At 36.9% G+C, this 23393-nt stretch overlaps 3 protein-coding genes across 3 annotated transcripts in view; 2 read left to right on the top strand and 1 right to left on the bottom strand.

Annotated features, from left to right (window-relative positions):
• The window catches only part of immp2l (inner mitochondrial membrane peptidase subunit 2), a 112714-nt gene extending 105237 nt beyond the window's left edge, over positions 1 to 7477 (top strand). The window contains exon 7 of the mRNA XM_055192233.2: positions 7340 to 7477. Within this exon, the coding sequence (XP_055048208.1) occupies positions 7340 to 7380 (41 nt within the window). The 3' untranslated portion in view covers positions 7381 to 7477. The remainder of the gene's footprint in view (positions 1 to 7339) is intronic.
• On the top strand, positions 7377 to 8340 carry tmem60 (transmembrane protein 60). Its single transcript, XM_055192234.2, has one exon. The coding sequence runs from the start codon at positions 7377 to 7379 to the stop codon at positions 7779 to 7781; it is 405 nt and encodes a 134-aa protein (XP_055048209.1). The 3' UTR covers positions 7782 to 8340.
• A 3403-nt stretch (positions 8341 to 11743) lies between these two features.
• Positions 11744 to 18851, bottom strand: fgl2b (fibrinogen-like 2b). Its single transcript, XM_055192579.2, has 2 exons — positions 14843 to 18851; positions 11744 to 13202 (listed from the first exon to the last, which is right to left on the bottom strand). Exons 1-2 carry the CDS (start codon positions 18708 to 18710, stop codon positions 12499 to 12501), a joined length of 4572 nt encoding a protein of 1523 aa, XP_055048554.2. The 5' UTR covers positions 18711 to 18851; the 3' UTR covers positions 11744 to 12498.
• Positions 18852 to 23393: the final 4542 nt, after the last annotated feature.

Here is a 23393-nt window from a genome sequence, read left to right as displayed (position 1 = left end):
TTAGGGGGTGCTGGCATTTATAAGCTTTTGCATCTGAGCTCTTCGTTTGTCCCATCATTTTCATTAGCATAATGAAATGATTGGCAGTCTAATTTGAAGACAATTATGTCAAGCATTATTTGTGTTTAATATCTATGATTGACTTGAAAAGTGTCCAGCACATGCTAGTCTTTAAAGGGATACTCCAGCCTAATATCAAAATGACCCCATGATTTACTCATCCTCAAGCAATCCGAGACACACATGTCCATCATCTTCAGACGAACACATTTGGAGTTATTGTAGTAAATGTCCTTTTCCAAGTGTATAACGATAAAAAAGCGGATCAGGGGCAACCAGTGCCGGCCCGAGCCTCTTAGGGGCCCTAAGCAGAATGTGTTTGGGCCCCTCCCCCCTCACCAATTTTCTTATTAAAAAATAAAGAAATTATTAGAAATTAGAAATTTAAAAAAAAAAAGAACAAATTGGGCTAAAATTAGCATTAGGTACAGAAATCAAATCAAATGAATCATAACACTGTCTTTATTAATGACACAGACTTGAGTAGGTTAATTGAAGCACATACCTGGTTTCTGCCTAATCTATACATAAACCTAAGACATAAACTAATGTTTTTATTGGAAGAAGAATACTGTGAAGATCATTTTGTTTGTATGTTCCCTGTCAAGAACAGAAAGACTTTATGTTTGCTTGCTTTCTGAAACGCATCTCTCCATGTGTGCACTACTGAGTGCACCTAAATGCACGCTGGCACGCGCACACAAAGACGGAGGACGAATTACAAATGTTACATTGTTTTTCCGTGCTCTATTCCTCAAATGTATGTTAATTTAAGTTATTTCATTGTAAAAAGAAAAAAAACTATTGTGGGCCCCCTGGTGGCCACGGGGTCCCAAGCAGCCGCTTAGTTCGCTTATGCCTCGGGCCGGCCCTGGGGGCAACTTCTGACTTTAAACCCCAAAAAAGTGCATTCATCCTTCACAGAAGTAATCCACACGGCACCAAACGGTTAATAAACGTCTTCAATAATAAGTAATCAGTGCGATTTAATAAGAAAAATATCCATATTTTAAACTTAATAAACTATAACAACTAGCTGATGCCATCTTTGGTAAGTAAAAAGTGAAAATATTTGGCTGGAGTGTCCCTTTAATCAAGCCTATTTTAATATAACCCCAATTTCATAACAATACATTTCAAAAGCTTGTGATTAAATTTCAAAGATCTTGGTTGACATCATTATCAATCGCGTATCTGACACAGCCACCTGTTCTGTGCTGTGGATAAAGTATTTTCTTATTCGCAAACCCTGCTTAAGAGCAAAAATTGGCTGCAATTTTGTATTGATCCTGCACTGCCTAAGATAGATTTGTCCTTAAATGCCATAGCTGTGAATTTGTTGATTGCTATAAGACTGCTTTCCTCGAGGAGGTCGAACGCCATGCAAGACTAAACTCGATAGGATTTAATGTGAGTGGCCACAGGTCAATACGGATATTCGAACAAGGCTGTGATGTGTTCAATGGCTGTCAAACATAAATCAACACAGACAGCCCTAAGGCTAAAGTACGCCGGGGAACAGGCGCAAATCTTTGGGGTACTGCAGAAGATAAAGATAATGGAATCGCAGCCAAACAGGACCTAAATACCCACCATTTGAAACCGTGCATGTACTATATTCAGCTTAAATACACTGTCATAGATTTTTATGTTACTAATTAAGTTAAACCATTTCAACAGGTTATGTCAACTTATCACAAGTACAAACTTATATTAGTAGGTTGAAGTTGTTGTTTTTTACGGTGTATATGTTTTTCACATTATGGCGTTCTGTATTCTTGTCCCAGGTAAATAAGACGTCTCGCATTGGTGACAAAGCATGATTTCAAGTTTTTAATCTTCTCTAGGACACCGTAAGTGATCATGTCATAGCAGCTTATTTCAGTGGCCACAAAACTCCTCTGAGGGGAAGCAATCTTTCATTGAACATGACAACTGCATTACATACTCGCAAGAGGAAATTGAAGCCCCGAATTGAATTTACCTTACAGAGTGAAAGAGATGCTTTCATTTGGTGATGCAAACGCAAGCTGAACTGTGTATCTTTTTGGTGGAGCGCTTATGTGCCGAGGATACCTGCATGTGTTTCATATTATGGATTAATAGGAGCTTATGTTTACTGGTCCTATGTGAATTATGAACTAAAAGATTATAAATCTGAATTTAAGATGAAAATTTGATCTTGTGGATGGGGATGTGGGGCAATCATGGTCACAATTAACCTTAATGAAATAGAGCAGCTTGTTTCATAGAAGAAATAAAAGAAATGAGAAATGTTTAGAAACACTAAACTAAAAAAATGCACTTTTAAATGTTTTTCTCTTTCAAAAAATGAGTCGCCTGTGTGTGTGCAGAAACAATTTTGTTTTTATACAAATCCATCTATTCTTCTTTGTGTAATCTCCTTTAAACCACAACAGTCACACAAAACAGGCTGTTGTGGATCCCCTATTAATGTGATGTCACTTTGATACTGCCCCAACCGCTCACAGACTCCGCCTTGTCAGCGTGTAGTTCAACCTTCTGTCAGAGACACATGTTTTGATGTAGTCCAAAGCAGCATGTGTAGGCGTTCTACCCCCTATTTTGCATACGGGGAGGGGAACAGAAGCTTTCTTTGCATTTAAAGAGACACACACAAAAACAGCGCGTTTTTACTTGCAGCCACAAATGGCCACGTTTAACATCGTATAATGAAAGATCTGTGGTGTATTTTGAGCTGAAGCTTTACAGACACATTCTGGGGATACCAGAGACTATTTTAAGATTGCTGAAAACACATAGGTTAGGGGCCCTTTAAGGTACACACATTGATGTATGCCTTGTAATGCACTGTAAATCGCTTTTAAAGGCGGGGTGCATGATCTCTGAAAGCCAATGTTGACATTTGAAATCACCTAAACAAACACGCCCCTACCCCAATAGAATCTGGACCTTCTTTTGATAGAACCGCCCCACAAATACGTTTATCAAAAATCATGCACCCCGCCTTTAAATCTGCCAAATACATTAACTGTTAAAGGAATAGTCTACCCATTTTCAACATCAAAATATGTTATTACCTTAACTAAGAACTGTTGAATCATCCCTCTATCATCTGTGTGCGTGCACGTAAGCGCTGGAGCGCGCTGTGACGCTTCGATAGCATTTAGCTTAGCCCCATTCATTCAATGGTACCATTTAGAGATAAAGTTAGAAGTGACCAAACACATCAACGTTTTTCCTATTTAAGACGAGTAGTTATACGAGCAAGTTTGGTGGTACAAAATAAAACGTAGCGCTTTTCTAAGCGGATTTAAAAGAGTAACTATATTTTATGGCGTAATAGCACTTTTGGGAGCACCTCGACTCGCCTGAATAGTCCGCTCCCCTTCTCACTCTCAGAATGGGAGAGGGAGGGTGTTACTGCGCCGAGTCGAAGCACTCCCAAAAGTGCTATTACGCCATAAAATATAGTTACTCTTTTAAATCCGCTTAGAAAAGCGCTATGTTTTATTTTGTACCACCAAACTTGTTCGTATAACTACTCGTCTTAATCAGGAAAAACGTTGATGTGTTTGGTCACTATTAACTTTATCTCTAAATGGCAGCATTGAATGAATGGGGCTAAGCTAAATGCTATCGTAGCGTCGCAGCGCGCTCCAGCGCTTACGTGCACACACACAGATGATAGAGGGATGATTCAACAGTTCTTAGTTAAGGTAATAACATATTTTAATATTGAAAATGAGTAGACTATTCCTTTAAAACGTAAATCTACTGTATACATTGATGGTAATGAAATGCAGATTCATGGTCTTAATTGTGGTCACTATGGTCTTAAAGGGGACATTTCAGAAGACTTTTTTAAAATGTCAAATAAATCTTTGGTGTCCCCAGAGTATGTATGTGAAGTTCTAGCTCATATAGATAATTTATTATAGCATGTAAACATTACCACTTTGTAGGTGTGAGGGTTTTGGGTGTGTTCTTTAAAATGCAAATGAGCTGATCTCTGCACTAAATGGCAGTGCCGTGGTTGGATAGTGCAGAGTAAGAGGCAGTATTATCCCCTTCTGACATCACAAGGGGAGCCAAATAATGACCTATTTTTCACATGCTTGCAGAGAATGGTTTACCAAAACTAAGTTACTGAGTTGTTCTTTTTCACATTTTCTAAGTTAATAGAAGCACTGGGGACCCAATTAAAAATGGAAAAGTCAGATTTTCATGATATCTCCGCTTTAAAACATGAAAAGCATGATGCAGGAGCAGCAAAATGTCCAAGTTACATATATATAATGTGCATTATAAAGGCAGAGGGTTGTTTTTCCATCTCCTTTTGTTATTTCATACGGTGGCAACAGGCTGCAGAATCAGACTGACCCAATTAAAACTCAATCCTCATCTCAGTGCTTGAAGGCCGCCGGCAGTTGTTTGGTTTCACTGATAAATAACAAGGAGCACGTAAGCTGCTGTATTATTACCTGTCTTTTGTGTGACGTTCCCTTAAGGCTTCAGTAATGGCCTCTACAACAGCATATTTGCAAAGACTAATAAGCTCATTAACTGATTCAGCATGCATGTGGCTTTTGTGTGGTATCAATGCACTCTGCACCTTTTTTCATACATCGTAAAGGGTATTTCAGAAAATAGGTTATCGTTTACAGTGTGTTGGTAATTAGTGGATTTTTGACGGTTATCCCTGGTGTGGAATCGACTTGATAGAAATGAGAAAAACTCAATTTTGTTTTTATCATAGGCTGAGAGCTCATGCTTTTTCAAACAAATCACATTTATTCAGGGAGATGGTTTTATCCAAAGCGACTTACAGTGCATTTAAGGTAGGGTATACATTTTATCATTATGTATGATCTCTAGGAATTGAACCCAAGACATTTGCACTATTAAAGGTGCAGTGTGTAAATTTTAGTGGCATCTAGTGGTGAGGTTGCGAATTGCAACACAACGGCTCAGTCCACTGCTCACCTCTTGCTTTTGAAACACATCAGAGAAGCTACGGTAGCCGCAACTGGTCAAATTTGTCATCATTGGAGACAACTTAGTAAAAAAGTTTGTCCGTTAAGGGCTTCTGTAGAAACATGTCTGCACAAAATGGCGGCTTCCATGTAAGGGGACCGTTTGTGTATGTAGATGAAACGTCTCATCCTAAGGCAATAAACACATAACGGTTCATTATGCAAGGTATATTATATGTATATTATTTTGCATTTCTGACAAGAGATCCTTCTAAAAATTACACACTGCACCTTTAACACATTGCTTTACCAACTAAGCTACGGGAGCACATCATGAATTGTACATTTTTAAAGGCTCTCCTGATTTTACCAAGTGGTTGATTATTAACATTACAGGATGTTGACCCTGGGACAACATTTCAATCAACCAATCAGATTTCAGAAATAAGTTTACAGTTTGTTTCAAGGTTAAGGTTTTTCACTTATCATTTCCCTCTGATTTTAGGGTTCAGTTATGGTTAGGGTTGGTGGGTTTAAGTTTTATTTTAAAGTAGTTATGTTTTCTCCTCAGCAGGACATCTCTCACTTGGCAAAACCAGGTTGAGCCATTTATACATTTTAAATCAAGGCTAGCATGGCTAACATTTTTCATTTGTAGATCTAAAGATTTATTTACATTGATTAATCGTTAGCGCCTTGCTACTTGTAAAGAGCAGTTTGCAAACAGACGCTTCACAATAGGCTTCATGCCCAGCTGCACTACTTCCTGAACTTCAGCCAGCTCCTTGTTTCCTGTCTGCCATTATTGGACAAACTGATTAATCCAGGTGTGCCTGACCTCAGTAGTCACAACAACAATAATCAGACACACCTAGATTAATCAGTTTGTCTAATAATGGCAGACAGGAAACAAGGAAATGGCTGAAGTTTAGGAAGTAGTGCAGCTGGGCATAAAGCCTATTCAAGATAGTAAAACAGCGCCATCATGGGGCTAAACAAAGACGGTAAATATCATAGTGTGAGTGTTTACATTTAATCTCATATCATTTGTTTTAGTAGACTAGACACCTTTCTTTTTTATAATAAAAACACATTTATAAACACGTTTTTATCAAATGTATCTTAAGGTAGCCAACAATAGCAGAGCAATATTATTATTATTATTATTATTAGGTGTAAAAAAATAAAAGTAAAATCATACATGCATAAATCACATGTAAATAATTTTAAATTATGATATAAAATATGTTATCTCGCAAAATAATAAATTAAGTTGTGATTTGAAATAGATTCTTGTCGTTTGTGAGTGACGCACATAGCGCATACGTGCATTCTCCAGTCCGGCAGGTGGCGCTGCGGCCGCTTCAAGTTGCTATGCATGTCAAGAAAGAAGTTGTTTAGAAAACGTCTCGTCTCTTTAGCGGTGTTAAAAACACACAGAGTCCTGTAAAGAGATGTTTATTTTTAATGATACATCTCTGTAACCAAAACAGAACCCGGATCGTCTTCGTCCTAGGTAAGCTTTTCTTTATTTGCCTTTATAAATCAGTCGGGTCATTCATCCATCCATGCTAACGCAAGTTTTGTGCTAATGATGATAATTTTCCTCATTGTTACATTGTTACAGGGTTGTGACAGCGTTTATATAATGTATAGAGATATAACAAATCAGTGAGACGGCACATGCTATATATGACGGGTTAAATAAAACATTAAAGCTGTGAAAATCAGGGACTTCTGGTTAAATTAACTGTATACAGAATGTAAACATAACCTCGTGTACGAACATGCATGCAGTCCCAAAGCCTTATAGTATACACATAATAAAATGCTGTTTTATAACTGAATGCATTTTTCTTGCACATAATATTATATTTCAAGTATGAATTTGAGCGTTCCTTGGTTTTTAATGTTTCCCCTTTTATGCTTTAATATCAGCATGCACAGCCATGAGCTTTAAACATCACGTCACGTGCATGCCTTTCACAAATGTAAATTAAAATGTAAATGCAAAATTAAATCTGGGTTCTTTATGAATTAAGAGAAAAATTAAGATTGTATCACCTATTTATGATGCCAATTGCACCACCACTGAAAACAACAACATCTTGTCTATTTGGAAAAAACACCTAATCATTTTGTTTTTATTTTTCACAACCCTACAACTTTTATTAACTATTTATTTTTTTGCAAGATTTGAAGTTATCAGTGTGATTTTAGGCCTTCGAGCTCTATGTCATTTAATTTGCCCATTTAATTTTTGCATAAATGTGATGCACCTAATGATAATCGTTTCCTGTCCTGTGTCGGCCCGCTCTCAGATCATTCCAGTGCTGTGCCCTCAGGCCAGCGTTTCCAATGAAAATGTCCCTCGCCCAGAGAGTTCTCCTGACATGGATCTTCACGTTGATCTTCCTCATTATGCTGGTCCTGAAGCTGGACGAGAAAATCCACTGGAGCTGGTTCCTTATCTTCCTTCCTGTCTGGACCTTCGATGTCATTCTCCTCCTCATGCTCATTGTCAAAATGGCAGGCCGCTGCAAGCCGGTGTTCGACCCTCGCAACGGGGCAGAGAACTTGAAAAAGCGTGTGTGGTACCTCGTGGCCATGCTGCTTAAACTGGCGTTCTGTCTGATGCTGTGTGCCAAACTAGAAAGACTAATGGATGTGTTGGTGAGCTCGGTGTGCGTACCGCTGTGGGCACTGCTAATAGGGGCATTGGTGGAGCTGGGGTACAACGTTTTTCACTTCAGAAGAGACTGAGCGTGTAAACGGTACTTTTAAAGGAGAGATGCAAGCTATAATTCAGATCATCTTTACTGTGTTCATAAAATCATCTTTAAAATACATACTGTATGTCATTCATGAAGAAGAGATCTTTTTTTTTCAGGAATTGCTTGTATGTTACAGGCTGAATGATGACTATGCTGAATTGCCTGCATGTTTATATTATTGATGCAGGGAGGTTTATGGATTTCGGTGGCAAGTTTCCGCTCAGGTGACAGAAATGATTTTATTGTGAATGTTGATTGTATTTATTACATTTTAGTTAAACACTGAGATCGTTAGTGACGTACCTCTCTAAACTATTGGACCGTTAAAAAAGCAGTTACATACTGTTTCTTTCAACTAGTACTGTAACAAAACATGAAAAGATGTGTTCTACCATAATGGTGTATATTTATGTCTGTCTTTCGATATCATACGCTTGCATTGCACAATAACGAAATTTTTATTTTGTCTTTTTGTCAAAATGTGTAAATAATAAAACAATAATAGCAATGTTTTTGGCATTAAATAAAGATGCATTTAACATTTCTTACTATGCGTTCCATTTTCATACTCACCACCTGAGTAATATATTATTAATATATTTATAAAGTGTTTACGTGAACATGCATGAAAGGTGTTTTCACACGCTATTAAAATATATACATTAAGTATATAAGTGATTATGTAATTGCAGGTACATTTGGTGTCCAAAGTCATTATTTTTTGCTTTTTTCAAAAGATTTTATTTTTAATCATTTAACAAATTTGGTACTTACTATTGTGGATCACAAGATACAGCAGTCATGTACTATATCTATGAGTGTTGGAGGAAGTGTGTCTTTCTCTGTTTATTATGTTCAGTTCTGTTAAATATTCTTAAAGGGGACATTTCATAAGACTTTTTTTAGATATAAAATTAATTGTTGGTGTCCCAAGAGTACTCATGTGACGTTTTAGCTCAAAATACCATATAGATAATTTATTATAGCATGTTAAAATTGACACTTTGTAGGTGTGGGCAAAAATGTGCTGTTTTTGGGTATGTCCTTTAAAATGCAAATGAGTTGATCTCTGTACTAAATTGCAGTGCTGTGGTTGGACAGTGCAAGATTAAGAGGCGGTATTATTATAGCAAGATCCCCTTCTGACATCACAAGGGGAGCCAAATTTCAATGACCTATTTCTCCACATGCTTGCAGAGAATGGTTAACAAAACTAAGTTACTGGGTTGATCTTTTTCACATTTTCTATGATAAAAGCACTGGGGACCCAATTATAGCACTTAAACATAGAAAAGTCAGATTTTAATGATATGTCCCCTAACACTGTTACTCTACCTTGATAACAGAGTTTGACAAAACTGAGCAGACTGACTCATTTTTATAAAAGCAAATCATGATTTTCATCTACACTGTAAAAAGTGAAAGTTGGATAATTAAATACAAAAAAAATAGAAAGTACTCCGAAAATATATTATACTGCAATTACTTAAAGGAGTAGTTCACACAAAAATGGTCCACATTGACTTAACCATATATTGCGCTCAAAAAATGAACTTTTATTTCAATTTAACTTAATCATTTTATATTGTCATTACTTAAAAAAAATCTATTTAACAATATGAACTTTAATACTACTGAATTATTTCAGATGGTAACACCTACATTTTTTTTTTACTTTTTTAAGTAAAGTTAGGAATTTAAGTTAAGAAAGCTAACTTTTTTTAGGTATTACCAGTTGAAGTAATTTTTTAAGTAGATCCAACTTTCACTTTTTACAGTGTATAAAACACTTTTTACACAAAAAAATATATTATAATTATGACTCTTGGGCAACAGCTTCATACAGGTGCCCCCTGACCCACCTCCCAAATGATCGTGCAACAATCCACTTTCTTATAAGATGAAAGATGTTTATTAAGACAGTTTCCTTGTGAAATGTAATAATTGTTAAGTCACTTTTAAAAAATAGAACACACAAAATAACAACTCTTTAATCTAGCACGGGTTGCCCACGGGCACCAAGTTTCCCGCACAGAGTCTGTGAGGTGCCCGCCAAAGCACATTCTATCAATAGTCTCAACTGTAATATTTATTTATTACATATTTTTTAAATAAGCTTGGCTTGGTTTACGTATTTTAAAATTTTTAACAATACTAAAACATACCAACAAGTAAAATAAAATAAAATTATTGGACTATATCAAAAAGTAGCCCTCCCGATTGTTTTATCCCTTGTGGTAGACCTTGCTTACACAAAGGTTGGAGACCCCTGATCTAGCATATTTAACAACATTTGTAGTTATTGTGCACCTGCTCACTGGTGTAATGCTGCATTGCTTGTACTGATCAACACAAACAAAAAAATTGCTGTGATATTATGCAAAAATTCTCAAAAAATTTGTACTTTTCTGGATTTTAACTAAGCAAACTTTCATATTATGTCATTGATGTCCCTTACCAGTTCAGATTCAATGGCAAGCAGGGAAAGTGCAGAAAAAAATGCATATTTGTGGGATTTTGTGGCTAAATGTGCTCTTTGTCTTTTTTCAATTTTCGTTTGGCACTGCCACTTAGCTGCTGCCGCTTCTCTGACATCTCCTCATTGTTTGTGGCGCTTTTGGCTGTCTGCCAATAATTTTCCAGGTAGCTGTTGTGCGTGTCACGCTTATTTAGCGTAGGTGCGCGACTTACGTCTTAAAGAACATGTACTTTCGTAATTTTATATTATATTTTAATTGCTGAATTTTTATTTCAGTTGGTGCCCCTAGCACCTTGATGCCCCTGGGCACTCACCCAGTTTGCCCAAATCCGCCCATGCTTGTATACATCTTGTGGTCCATGACAATGGGTGCCAAACTATTAAAATAATTAAAAATATAACCATTTGATGAAAATAAAAAATATAACTGCAATTATAATCACCAATAAAGTTAAATTGCAGATCAAATGGTGATTAATGGCTTTCTTCTCATTTTAAAGGGACAGTTCACAAAAAAATAAAAGTTTTGAAACCATTTACTTATTATTCGTGTTGTTGTACGTTGTAACCTGTATGAGTTTCTTTATTCTGTTGAACACAAATGAAGGTATTTTGATAAATATTGGTGAAGTCACAGTTGATGCCATTGACTTCCATAGTAGAAAAAACAAATACTATGCACCATCAACGGTCTGCTTACCATAATTTATTAAAATATCTTCTATGTATGACAGAATGCAGAAACTCATGCAGGTTTACAACAACACGAGGACGAGTAAATGATGACAGAATTTTAATTTTTGGGTAAACGTCATATGAATTTCTTAGACCAGAGTTTTGAAGAATCTGCTTCTTTTCCCCATATAATGCTGCTTTTTATTTCTGTAATAAAAGTGAACGGGGACTGAGGCTTGATAAATCATTAAAGTTTTATTTTATAACTCTTGTTGCCATAAAGCATATTAAATTACAACAACAAAGTTACAGATTCAGTTTTACAGCAGATACAATAAAAAAGTTCAAAATTACAGCAAGATTGAGAAGAAATGTGTATCTATAAATTTACTCACACATACCCAGGTGATTCTCACGAAACCATTGAAACACCACGACACTAATGATTTTAGCTTTAAAATGTGTAATATAGTAACATTAAAAAGCATCAGAATTAACACAATACTGTGTTCTACCTTGCACAATGTGTGATTTCAACATAAGAATTTATTATTGTCAATTTTATCTCATTTTCTGCTGAAATTCTCATTACCGCAATGTGTCCGGCTGTGTTTGAACATGCGTTATGTTGTAATTTAATCAAATTAACACAAAAATATTAAGAAAAAAAATAAATGGATGTTTTGCTAGACTACTTTGGATGACAAAAAAATATTTACTGAATATTCATGTATAATAATAATGAAGAAAAATTAGGAAAAATGATGTGTCCATGCTGATGTTCTCATCCTCCGCAACACTTTTTGAGAACAGTTTAAGCACACATACAGAATTTTAATAAAGTTTGATTTTGAGTGACCAAGCACATGGACCAGTTACTTCAAGATGGCTACCAGGTAAGATCATTTTTTTTTTACAGTTAATTTGAAATATTGTCTTGTCAGAATGCTTACACGACATTTTGATTATCATTACCGCAACAGATGCTTATTAAATGTTAATTTAATTAATAGAAACATAATACTTTGATTTTAAATGCATGTGCAGAATCTCCAAATTATGTTCTTTCAGGTTTGTCATGTCATTTTGAAAATATGTCAGTGTTGATGTTTTCTGACTGTTGCGGTAATGAGATTTTTTAGAACAAATTTTTTAAATTATGTTACAAAAAGTGTTAAATGATAAGTAAAAGTTTTTAAATTAATGTTCCCATTTACTCAAGACTTTGTTTTTCAATGTCTGGTGGGAAAAAAAGTAAATTTAAGCAATTTTTACATTTTCATGCTTGACATTTTTAAAACCAAGTTTTCGTGAGAATCACCCACCCATTATGCAGTTTACAAATGCTAATACACTATTAACAAACTATAAACTTTTAAAATGTCTTTAAAAAGCAAGTAATAATATGTTTAATGGAATGCAACATTTCTCCAAACAAAATTATAATATACAAACACATCTGTACCATCCTGACACCAGACACAAGATTAGCAATTTACTACGTAGCTTATAGTTTTATTTCAATAATATTAATTCAAAATATAGCTTAGTTTTAGTTTGCATAGTTTCGAGGTCTGATCATCATTCTGACAGTCTTAAAAGATTGTCTTTCGTTGGTTGGATAATACTCCATTGTGATATTATGCCAGGTGCCCCAAAATATTCCGTTACGCACCCCTTTGTATTTTGTGTGATAATAGTGGCCATTTAAGTTCGCAGACATGCATGCATCAAACCACCAGCCGGAGCTGTAATAAACCCCACAGTTTCCAGAAGGATACAGGTCATTATCTCTGTCGGGAGTGGTGAAGAGCTTCTGGTCATGATTGTACATTTTATTAAACTGCATGGCGTTACCAGCTGTCCCGGAATAACCACCAATGGACAAGCGGTATTGTTGGCTCTCATTGGCCACGTGGAATCGGTCATAATGGGCGTACTCTCTGACTCCTTCGAAGTCTTCGAGCTCTATTCGCAATGACATGTTTTTCGCCTGGGTCAGCCAGTGGATCTTGTCGTTGCCGAGCCAAAACTCGCCTGTTAGTTTACCGAACCCCTTCTTGTACTCGTCCCATGTGTGATTAAAACTAGTGCTGCCATCAAAGCGTTGCTGAATCAGTGTCCACCCACCGCCGGTGGTCTCCATGTCACACAAGACTTGAAATGTGTTGTTTTTTGATCGTGGCGTAACTCTGTACACGCCATTATGTTGTGTTTTTGTCATGTAGTCAGCACAGTCTTGTGGCAGTCCTCGTCCTGTAGGCATAAGAAGACATTATTAGTTACCTTTTGTTGGTTAAACATGTTGCAGCAATGAATAACAACTGTAATCCGCATGCTTCCATCTACTTAAGCGTCTTCTTGATTGTGACGTTTGTAGGCCAGTATTGTTTATAAAGCAATAATATGTTTTTAATAAAACTATACAAGTAAATATTACAAAAGAACCTATTCAAAAAAATAATGCACAGAAATGCGTCTTTAATCATCGGCCAACAGGTTTAGGAAACGTTTCAAAGGTTTTTGTTCACGTTTTTTCTCCGTTTATTGTACGCATGAGAAGTTGAGCCACCTGGATTTACTTATCCATGGTTTAAGGAGTTTATACTGGGCCACAATGGGCCCAAAGTCTGACTTGTGCTTCTCCCCATACGCGAGTATTTATATTAAAAGTTCAGCTATTAGGCATTGGATGATACTCTGCATGAGGCAGAAAAGTCTTTGCTTTCCTTCAAGTTCAATAAAGACCTGACATCCCAATATAACAGAGAATAGAAGAGGCCCGCAGCTGTTCCATTGTCTCTTTTTCACTTATACAAAATGCACATCTGTTACTCAGATGAGCTCTATATCCTCCAGCATCCTTTGCTCATCCTTCTGTAAAGAATTTTTGGAAGCACACCATCAAGATAAAGGGGTCATTGAGTTTCAGACTGAGTTAAGAGATAGTTTCATATTAGTTTAATTCTTGATTAATTATCATGGTAGCTTTTACCCTAATTTATGTCCCCATTTGAACTCTCCTAAAACGTATTATTTTGTACAACAAGCTCTGTGCCAGATAAACAACAATTGTCACACTGTTTTTGCATGCCTCATTCAGTTGATCTCCGGGTCTGGCGCTAGCACTTTTAGCGTAGCTTAGCATAATCTATTAAATCTGATTAGACCATTAGCATCGCGCTAAAAAAATAACCAAAGAGTTTCGATAATTTTCCCAATGATATTACGCACTGCCCGAAAATAGTCCCCTTGGTTACTTTCAATAGCAGGGGACTATTTTCGGGCACTGTGTAATATCATTGCGCTTCCTGCAGCCATGTTATAGCAGCAAAGTCCTTGATTATTACGCCAGAATGAGAGTATAGTTCCTAGCCATATCTGCCAAGAAAATCACAGCTTTTAATTTTCTTTCGGTCTTAGTACACGATCTAACTACAGAAGAGTCAAGTTTTAAATGCTAATGGACTGATTAGATTCAATGGATTGTGCTAAGCTATGCTAAAAGTGCTAGCGCCAGACCCGGAGATCAGCTGAATGGATTCCAAAACTGTAAAAATCAAATGTTTAACTCTAGGAGAGCTGGAAAATTAGCATATTTTCAAAAATAGTGGAGTGTCCCTTTAAACTTGATGTACTTTGTGATCAAACTATAAATGTTCCCTGTGTTATATCAAAATAAACACTATGGCTTTCATACCTTGCTCTGTGCCTACTTATGCTCTGCAGTATAATTAGACTTTTTGCAGAATCTTCCCACATACTTTGAGTAAATTGATAAAAATTGTCTGATTTTACAGAAAGCGTTGCACTCCACAACTTTTTAAAAAATAAATGTAATAATGCAGTTTGAGTTCTGCAGAATTCAAGGGTTAACAACATAAGGTACTCCTTACCTCTTTCAGAATTAAACAGAGGCCTGCTCTGGGTTGCGGGCTGTTGGGTTGGTGTGTTTATACAGTCACTGCCACAGATGCTATGGATCTTGTGTTCCCCTCGATCTGTCTGAGTTACGTCATCGCCGACTGCAATCGTTTTAAATCCATCAGCTGTGTCCTCGGGGCTTAGTGAGAAAACTTTTGAGCCCTTGATTTCTTCAACATTTGTAAGCGTATCCAAAACAACTGGAGCTTTGTAGTACCTCCCTCCATTATTACCTTGGACATCATCGACAGTATTTGGATTCGATGATACGTCCCCAGAGTATTTCTGCACTCTTTCTTCATTAAGTTCCACTTCTCTTGGTGCTACGGTATTTTCAAAGCGTATGGGGGGTGGGATGGTAACCTGACTCATGTCTGCTATTTCGACGTGTGTATTTGTAGTTTCTCCATGGCCTGTGAGAATAAAGGAAGTTTTTTCATTTACACCTGATAACTCTTTGTTTTGGGTGGATGCAGTTGGCCTTGAATTCTGCGGCTTCATGCTGCCGATTTTGTCCACTCCCATTGGGCGTTCACTGGTAGTAACGGTAGTTAACAGACTTAATTGTTTGGTTTCTTCAACATCACTGAGGGAATCGGGTGCACCACTATGCAAAGAGTTGTCTTTGTTTAAGTCCTCTTTGTTGTCGCCAAACTTTGAAGTCAACACAATTACGCTGCTCTGATCCTTGCCATGTCCAACAGTATCCAAATCTAGGGTGTTGCCTGCATTTGGAGTAATCTCTGGTAGTGATTTCGAACCTGTACTGGTGAGATTATTCAAAACATGTGACCCCATCGCCTGCGGGATGTCTTTGTTTTCGTCTCTACTGTCAGATGTTTTCCCTGTAGAGCTGATGAATTGAGTCACTGAGCTTACGTTTGCCTTAAAACCTTTGTTTGGAATGCTTGCCTTGGGCTCGGTTTGCAAATTTGGCCTCCTTCTTACATAACTTGGTTTCGTCATTACAGTGCCATTTCTTCTGCCAAAACTGCTGTTACGGAGTAAGATGGGAAAATTAGAAGGTACCACAACACTGCTGTTTCCTGATATTTTATTGATGGTATTAGGTTTGGGTGCTCCAGATGAAATCAAAGTTGTTGGATGTCTGCCTGGGCGTATGGGGAATTTCGGCGTCACTCGTGTGATATTTTTTAGAAACCTCATGTTGCTCGCTTCACGTATCCTGCTGATGTTCTTGTTGCTGTTAATAGAAAGAATGTTTCCCACATCTTCCCCACTTTTAGGTTTATTGGGCTGAGATATTAATATTCTCCTTGTCCCTTGGTTTACTACAGGTGATTCAACCTTACTGGCTATACTTGCTGTACGCTCCCTCACACTTGGGATGTGGGTGGGGTTCACGAGATCTGTTTCCAATTGACTGGGTTTACTATCGCTTAATATGGTCTTCTTTACAGTCTCTGCACTCAGTGAGTTATAATTTATTTCCTCATTTACTGCCTCCGTGAACGTTCCTGACTGTGTGTGATCTTCTTGATCTGGAGGGAGTGGGTTAGTCTGTCTTTCATTAGTGATTTCCAAAATAATGGACCTCAGATCCTCATGGCCATCCACAGTCTGTGTTCTCTTATTTGGGGCTAGATATGTTTTCTTTTCCACCTGTCTCCCAGGGGAAGATGAGTCTGCTTTGTCTGCATCGGTGCTACTCATAACCAGACTTGCATCAGTTCCCATATGCTCGCTCTCAGCTGTAATTAAGTTTGGCTGGTCGGCTCTGTTCATCGTACTAAAGGACTTGTTTGTTATTTGGGCTGAGTGGCTAACATCCTCCTGGTCTTCCTTCCTCAGATTTGTTTGGGTTGTTGTAATCTTAGTCTTAGTGTTTAGCTTTCTGAAGTTTTCCTCTTCATCCGCAGACACCTGTCTTGCATCTTTCAAGTCATTTTCGTAGTCTGTTCTGGAATCAGAGTCTGTACTTATGTCTTTTTTGTTCGTAATCTTTTGATCATCGTCTGACAGAGTTAGTCCACTGTTAGTCATAGGCTTTGTGTTTATTAATGCCATGTTTTTATCTTCTGTTGGTAAGGGAAGTCCAGTGCCAAGTCTTTTATTTATTATTGTTAACTCTTCACCATCTGCTGATAGGGTTAGTCCAGTGTTAGTGCCAAGATTTGGGTTTATTATTCTCATCTTTTCTTCTTTTGTTGATGAGGTTAGTCCACTGTTGGTGCCAAGATTTGGGTTTATTATTCTCATCTTTTCTTCTTCCGTTGATGAGGTTAGTCCACTGTTGGTGCCAAGATTTGGGTTTATTATTCTCATCTTTTCTTCTTCCGTTGATGAGGTTAGTCCACTGTTGGTGCCAAGATTTGGGTTTATTATTCTCATCTCTTCTTCTTCTGTTGATAAGGTTAGTCCACTGTTGGTGCCAGGTTCTAGGTTTATTATTGCCATCTTTTCTTCTTCCGTTGATGAGGTTAGTCCACTGTTGGTGCCAAGATTTGGGTTTATCACTGTCATCTTTTCTTCTTGGGTTGATAGGGTTAGGGCACTTTTAGTGCCAGGATTTGGGTTTATTATGGACATGTTATCTTCTTGGGACGATAGTGTTAGTCCACTGTTAATTCCAGCTCTCCTTAATGGAGAAAATCCATTTCTTGTTGGCCCAGGCCTGACTGTCTTGTTTCTTGCTTGTGGAAGCGTCCTCACCACGCCAGGGTTTCTCAGTCTGTCTTCGTCGCTTACCTTGCCAGCTCTGTTGTTTATGTACGTCTTTGGCCTCAGTGGTCCACCTGTCCTGGAAAAGTTAACAAGCTGTCTGTTACCAGCCGAAACCGTCTTTGTGTTAGCATTCCCTGTAATGGTACCCAGTCCGTTCGCATTGGTCATATTCTGCAGCCTCCTTCTCATAGCCAGGATGCCGGTGATGTTCCTCACATTTCTGTCCCTAAAAATGTTTGGTTGTCGATTCCCATGGGTTACGGATTGTACAAAGTCTTTTGTTCGTGGAATAGAGGACTCTAATAATTCACCTTGCTGAAACTTTTGTTCAATGTGTGTCACTTCAGATGTAGGTGAGAAGACTTGTTTTACCCCAGATATGTCCCCCGGTGTCTCTTCAAGTGAGGGATCAAATATTTTTACCTCTCTGCTCACCTCAGACCCATGAGATACAGATTCTGATGTTCTTGAAATAGACGGCTCTAAAAATTCATCTGGCTGAAACTTTCGACCCCTCTGTATGTCTTCGGTTATAGGTGAGAGCACTTGTCTTAATTCAGATGTGTCCCCTGATGTCTCTTCAAGTGAAAGATCAAAACCTTTAACCTCTCTGCTCATCTCGGAAATCTGATCAGTGGTGCCTTGGTCTGCATCATTCCTGTCAATGTTCCATTCATGGCTTTCCAAACTAAATGGATTTATCCTCTTCACATCACTCCTGATGATTTCCTCAATCTCTGCTCTGTTTCTTTGTGGTAGGGTTGAGGTGATGATCCTGACCACTTGTTCTCCATTGAGACTTTGTCTCTCTGTGCCGCTTAAATTATTATTATGTCTCAAATTTTGAGCTTCCTCTTCCTCCTCATCGTGGTCCTTCAATCCACCCCTCTCGACCCGCTGTCTCTCCTTACACTCCTGACAGTCCCTTCTCAGCTGGTTCACCAGCTCCTTTAGGTTTTGCAGCTCTCTGGCCATTTTTTCTAGCCTTGGCAGCTGGATGGAAAGAGGAGGCAGGGTGATTTGGTAAGGGCAGAAGTTCTCCTCATCCTCGCAGTTCCCCAGAGGCTCTAGTTTTAGGATCTTAGGATCTGAGCAGCTGTCACACGCCGAAAATGCCAACAGGATTCCCCATATGTACAACGCAGCGAGCCACATTTTGTCCTTTGTTGTGAGGAGGTCTGTTGCATGTGTTGAAGAGCGTGAGAGAGCAGAATCAGGAGGGATTGGAGGACCACCTCCCTTTAACAGAGCAATGAGAGCTCAGAGAGGGGCGATGCTCTGTGATGACTCGCGACAAGAGGAGGATAACACAGACTTTCATTCGGAGGAAAACAACAAGAGTGGTCTGCAGGGAATATACTCAAAACAGCATGCGTAGTACTCTATTTACATTTATACATTTATTTAGCAGATACAGATAAGAAAATGTAGATTGCTATACTGATAACATGATTGTTAATAAATCTACAGTATAATAGGTTTGTTTTTGTGTGCGTGTGTAGTTTATTGTAACTGCTTCAAAGGGTATAAGCATTGAAATGTGATTTGTCAGTGTCATTTATGTTAGCTTGACCCTTTAATCAAAACCATAAGCGTTATCTCGAGTCTTTCATCTGGAACACACAATGCATTCTCTGTGTATGCATATAAGCACAAGTGAGAGAATTATGATGACAGGCGCTTCCCAGCATCCTGCCTATAAAGCTGTGCATCCCACACACATGCATATATAAACACGTGCACACCAGCCACAAAAACATTAACTATAAGCCTCATAAACTATATTCAGATGGGACTAGTGTCTTTTGTGATTTTAATATTATCCTGCAGGCACCTTTTTGTAATATAAGAGTTGATCTATGCATCCTGTCCTTAGTTAAATTACAATAAAATAAAGTTAGATGGGGAAATCTGCTAAAACAGGAATTTTTTAACTTTTTTGTCAGATTTACCCTTTACCTAAATGATTTACCTGAGATTTTAAATAAATAATTTTGCACATTTGCATATTCAATATTTATGTATGCTTTTATCAGTAGTTTTACATAGTTATTGTTATTAATACCTTCATGTGGTAATGTTTTGTTACGTGACATGCAGATTAAACGAATTAAAGATATCTTTTGTAAGTAAAAATAAAGTTTTATTTCGATTTTTTATTTTAAAATTATTTATTTGCATCTTATGATTACATTTTAATTAATTAAATATTTTTCATCAACTTATGTAGGGGAGAGCGGGACACAACCTAATGCTTTTTGGTTTTGGCTCAATCATTAAATTTGTTTTTGAGTTTGATTAATTATACCTTTACAAAAACAACACATCTCTGCTACAAATAACCATTTGAAATTTGTTTTTATTACTTACCATTCTTGGACAATGACACCAAACATGACAGAAGTGCAAACGTTACAACTTACCCCATAGGTGGGGTTAATCGTAACAGGCAGGGGGTTAGTTGTAACACTTGCTAAAAATGCAAATATTTCAAAACTATTTTGTCTATATACTTATTATTGTTTATATATCTGTCTATAATAGACAGTATCTACACTATTCATCCCTCATCTAACCATAGTTCAATTATAAATGGATACAAATGTCTAAATATGTGAGAAAAAGCAGCATAATTATGACAAAAAATTTTTTTATTTGTGACCCAGTGTGTAAAAACCATACTAAAGTCTCAAAATCAAATTCTGAGATAATGAGCATCAAAGTCTGATTTTAGCAATTAATTTCATTATGATTTCAATCTTTGACGTGACCTTATTCAATCAATATAAAAGATATGAACAAAAATACATTTTGACACAATTTTTGATAAGACAGCACATTTATTTTGTTGGCAGCCAGCAATCATTCGTGTAGCCTATTTAAAACAACGGCAATAATTATGCTAACGTTAGCGGTTTTCATATCGTAAGTGCTGAGGGGTTAGTTGTAACACAGCGTTACAATTAACCCCGCTGGGTGAAAATATTTTCAAGCCTACCAAAAAAGTTGCTAAGAGCTGCAGACATATTTTAAAATTATGCTATTTTTTAGTCAACAAAACACTGATTAAGAAGATGACATATCTTTGGTTTTGGTATCTTACACATTCAACTCAGAAACCGAAAAAAAAAAACATTTGATGAAAAAATTTACTTACATGCCACCAAAAACAAAACTATTTCATTAATAACACTATTATTCCCTTTACATAAATTTGCGGGAGACCGTCAATTGGCAGCGTGAAAACAATACGGAAAAAAAAAACAAATTGCTCAAGCCTGTGCAACAATGTAAACGGTCAGTGTTACAACTTACCCCGCGTTAGTTTTTGCCCCGCGCACTCCTACCTCCTGCAATTCCCTGTTTGGAACACTGTGTGTTAAAATATGTCAATTTATTAGATGTGAACCCCACTTTAAGTAAGCAATACTTATAAAAGCCTTATTGCTTTTATAAAACGGTTACCACACAATATTAAAGTAAAAAAAAATATTAGTGCAACTTTCATGAAGTTAAATCAATAAAAGCATTCCTTCCGCTAGAAAAAATAGTCCCTGACTGCGAACAACAACATGAAATCTCAAATAAAAACAACAAACTGTTCTCAGACTTTGTCTCATTATATGTTTACGTGTTGCTAAGGGTGTTGCTAAGGGCGCAGTGATATTAAATAGAACCGTTGGGTGAAGGGGTCATAGCAGTGTTTTATCGTGAATAAAACACACCTATTGACCAATCAGAATCAAGGATTGGAACTAACCGTTTTATAAGTCCTGTTATTATGTTGGCTTGGCAAATGTTCGGGTCAGGCTTTGTCAACACATTAAGTTTCTCCTCAAATTTTACTACGCAGTTATGTAATGTTATTATTGACTACATAAACACATGTCCGAGCACATGACCTTCTGTAACTGCCAGGTCGAGGACACGATCCAGTTTAAATGAGTACATAACAGATGTCTTCTGTTAATAACTGGAATCTCAAATAAAATTTGGGAGTCCATCTAGAAAAATACTCTCAAGTTCATTCATTACATCATTACAACCTTTTTTATCCCAGGATTTTTAACAGCCCTGCACTTAAACTTCACTAATGGAGAAGTTACGTTGGTTACCATCTAACACTTCATCAAAACACTAATGCTTACCCCACATCAAATAGTACGATGTGATTACAAGAGATGTTGTAACAGCCAGATAAACAATGAAGCCATCGTTGCCCAGACATTAGACGAGAGCTGTTCCTTCCAATACGATGTAATTTCATGAAAATCCCCTCACTGTGTTTACAATTTTAATCTGCGTCCAAACAGAACCGATTGACACTCAAGTACTAACTTCACAATTTTATAGTGTTTTTATATAAGTCAACTCCCAGTTTTATTAGCAATAATCAGAAAAAAACTCCATTTATGGCCAGGATTGCTTTTGAAGTGGTGCCCTTTATCGTGTCGCAGTCTGAAATCCCTCTGCGGTGGTTCAGTCTATCAATGACAGTGCCTTTGTAAACACTGCGATTTTCCATAAACCAGCTCACACAAACATTTGTACGCCAGTCAGGTTTAAGTGCTCTGTTAGTCTGACACATTTGTGTTAAAGGGATAGTTCACCCAAAAATGAAAATTCGGTCATTCGCTCATCCTCAAGTTATTACAAACCTGTATTCATTTATTTGTTTTGCTGAACACAGGAAGACATTTTAAGTAATGTTTGTAACCAAACAGATCTGGGGCACCATTCACTTCCATAGTATTTTTTTTCTACTATAGAACTCAATGGTGATCCTACCTACAGCTTGATTACAAATTTATTTTATTTTTTTAGTAGTAAGAAGACATTTACACAGGGTTAAAGCAACTTTTTGAGTGAACTATCCTATTTATGATTTTAAGTTAACAACTTAAAGGTGCAGTGTGTAAAATTTTTTAAAAGGATCTCTTGACAGAAATACAAAATAATACAAAACTATATTATCAGGGGTGTATAAAGACCTTTTTATAATGAACCGTTATGTTTTATTACTTTAGGGTAAAACCTTTTATTACCGAGGGTCCCCTTACATGCAAGTCGCCATTTTGTGCCACCATGTTTTTAATGGACAAACTTTTTTTCCTAAGTTGTCTCCGTCAATGACATGTTTTTCCAGTGGTGGCTATAGTAGCTTCTCTATGCGTTTCAAAAGCGAGGGGTGAGCAGTGGACTGAGCCGTTGGTTGCAATTCGCAACCTCACCACTAGATGCTGCAAAAATGTACACACTGCTCCTTTAATTATGCAAGTCAATTCAACTTACTTTTTAACCCGTTAACTGGCGCTGTCCTGTTACTTCAATATTTTTCATGTAAAATTGTTTAAATCTATCACGACAACCTATATATTGTTGGAAAGGTCTAAGAATGTAGTTTTCATATTTCAAAACCTTTTAGAATAATAGTAACTGTAATTTATTCATTTGTGACAAGAGTATGCAGCAAACCTCACAGCAAACCAACACAAACATCAGTTTTTTTGATAATTTTATGTAATAATAGTAAACAATACTATATTGCATTTTTTATTTATTACAAATAAATGTAAACTGCTATAAAGAAATTATATTTTCACCTCCAGACACCCCCACTCAAAAAGGGTTGCGCCAGTTAAAGGTTTAAAGTTTTGACTTGTGATAAATAGACATAACTTAGAAAAACGTTTAAATTGTTTAACTCAATTTGTTATACATGTTTTGATATATCACTTATACAGTGCAGACTGAAGTTTACACATTCCCAAAGCTGGCGGGGCGAATTGTGTGAAATGCATGTGATTAATTTTTTAATCCTTACTTTTAATTTGGTAA

The sequence above is a fragment of the Misgurnus anguillicaudatus genome, chromosome 6 (assembly GCF_027580225.2).
Source record: "Misgurnus anguillicaudatus chromosome 6, ASM2758022v2, whole genome shotgun sequence".
NCBI lineage: Eukaryota > Metazoa > Chordata > Actinopteri > Cypriniformes > Cobitidae > Misgurnus > Misgurnus anguillicaudatus.
This window is presented reverse-complemented; position numbering and strand designations above follow the sequence as displayed.

Bases quoted from the DNA above. Each gene is read 5' to 3' on its own strand.
- tmem60 (XM_055192234.2), top strand. From the start codon at position 7,377: ATGAAAATGTCCCTCGCCCAGAGAGTTCTCCTGACATGGATCTTCACG.
- fgl2b (XM_055192579.2), bottom strand. From the start codon at position 18,710: ATGTGGCTCGCTGCGTTGTACATATGGGGAATCCTGTTGGCATTTTCG. The intron at 13,203-14,842 runs GTAAGGAGTACC...TTATGCCTACAG, and splicing joins TCTGTTTAATTCTGAAAGAG to GACGAGGACTGCCACAAGAC.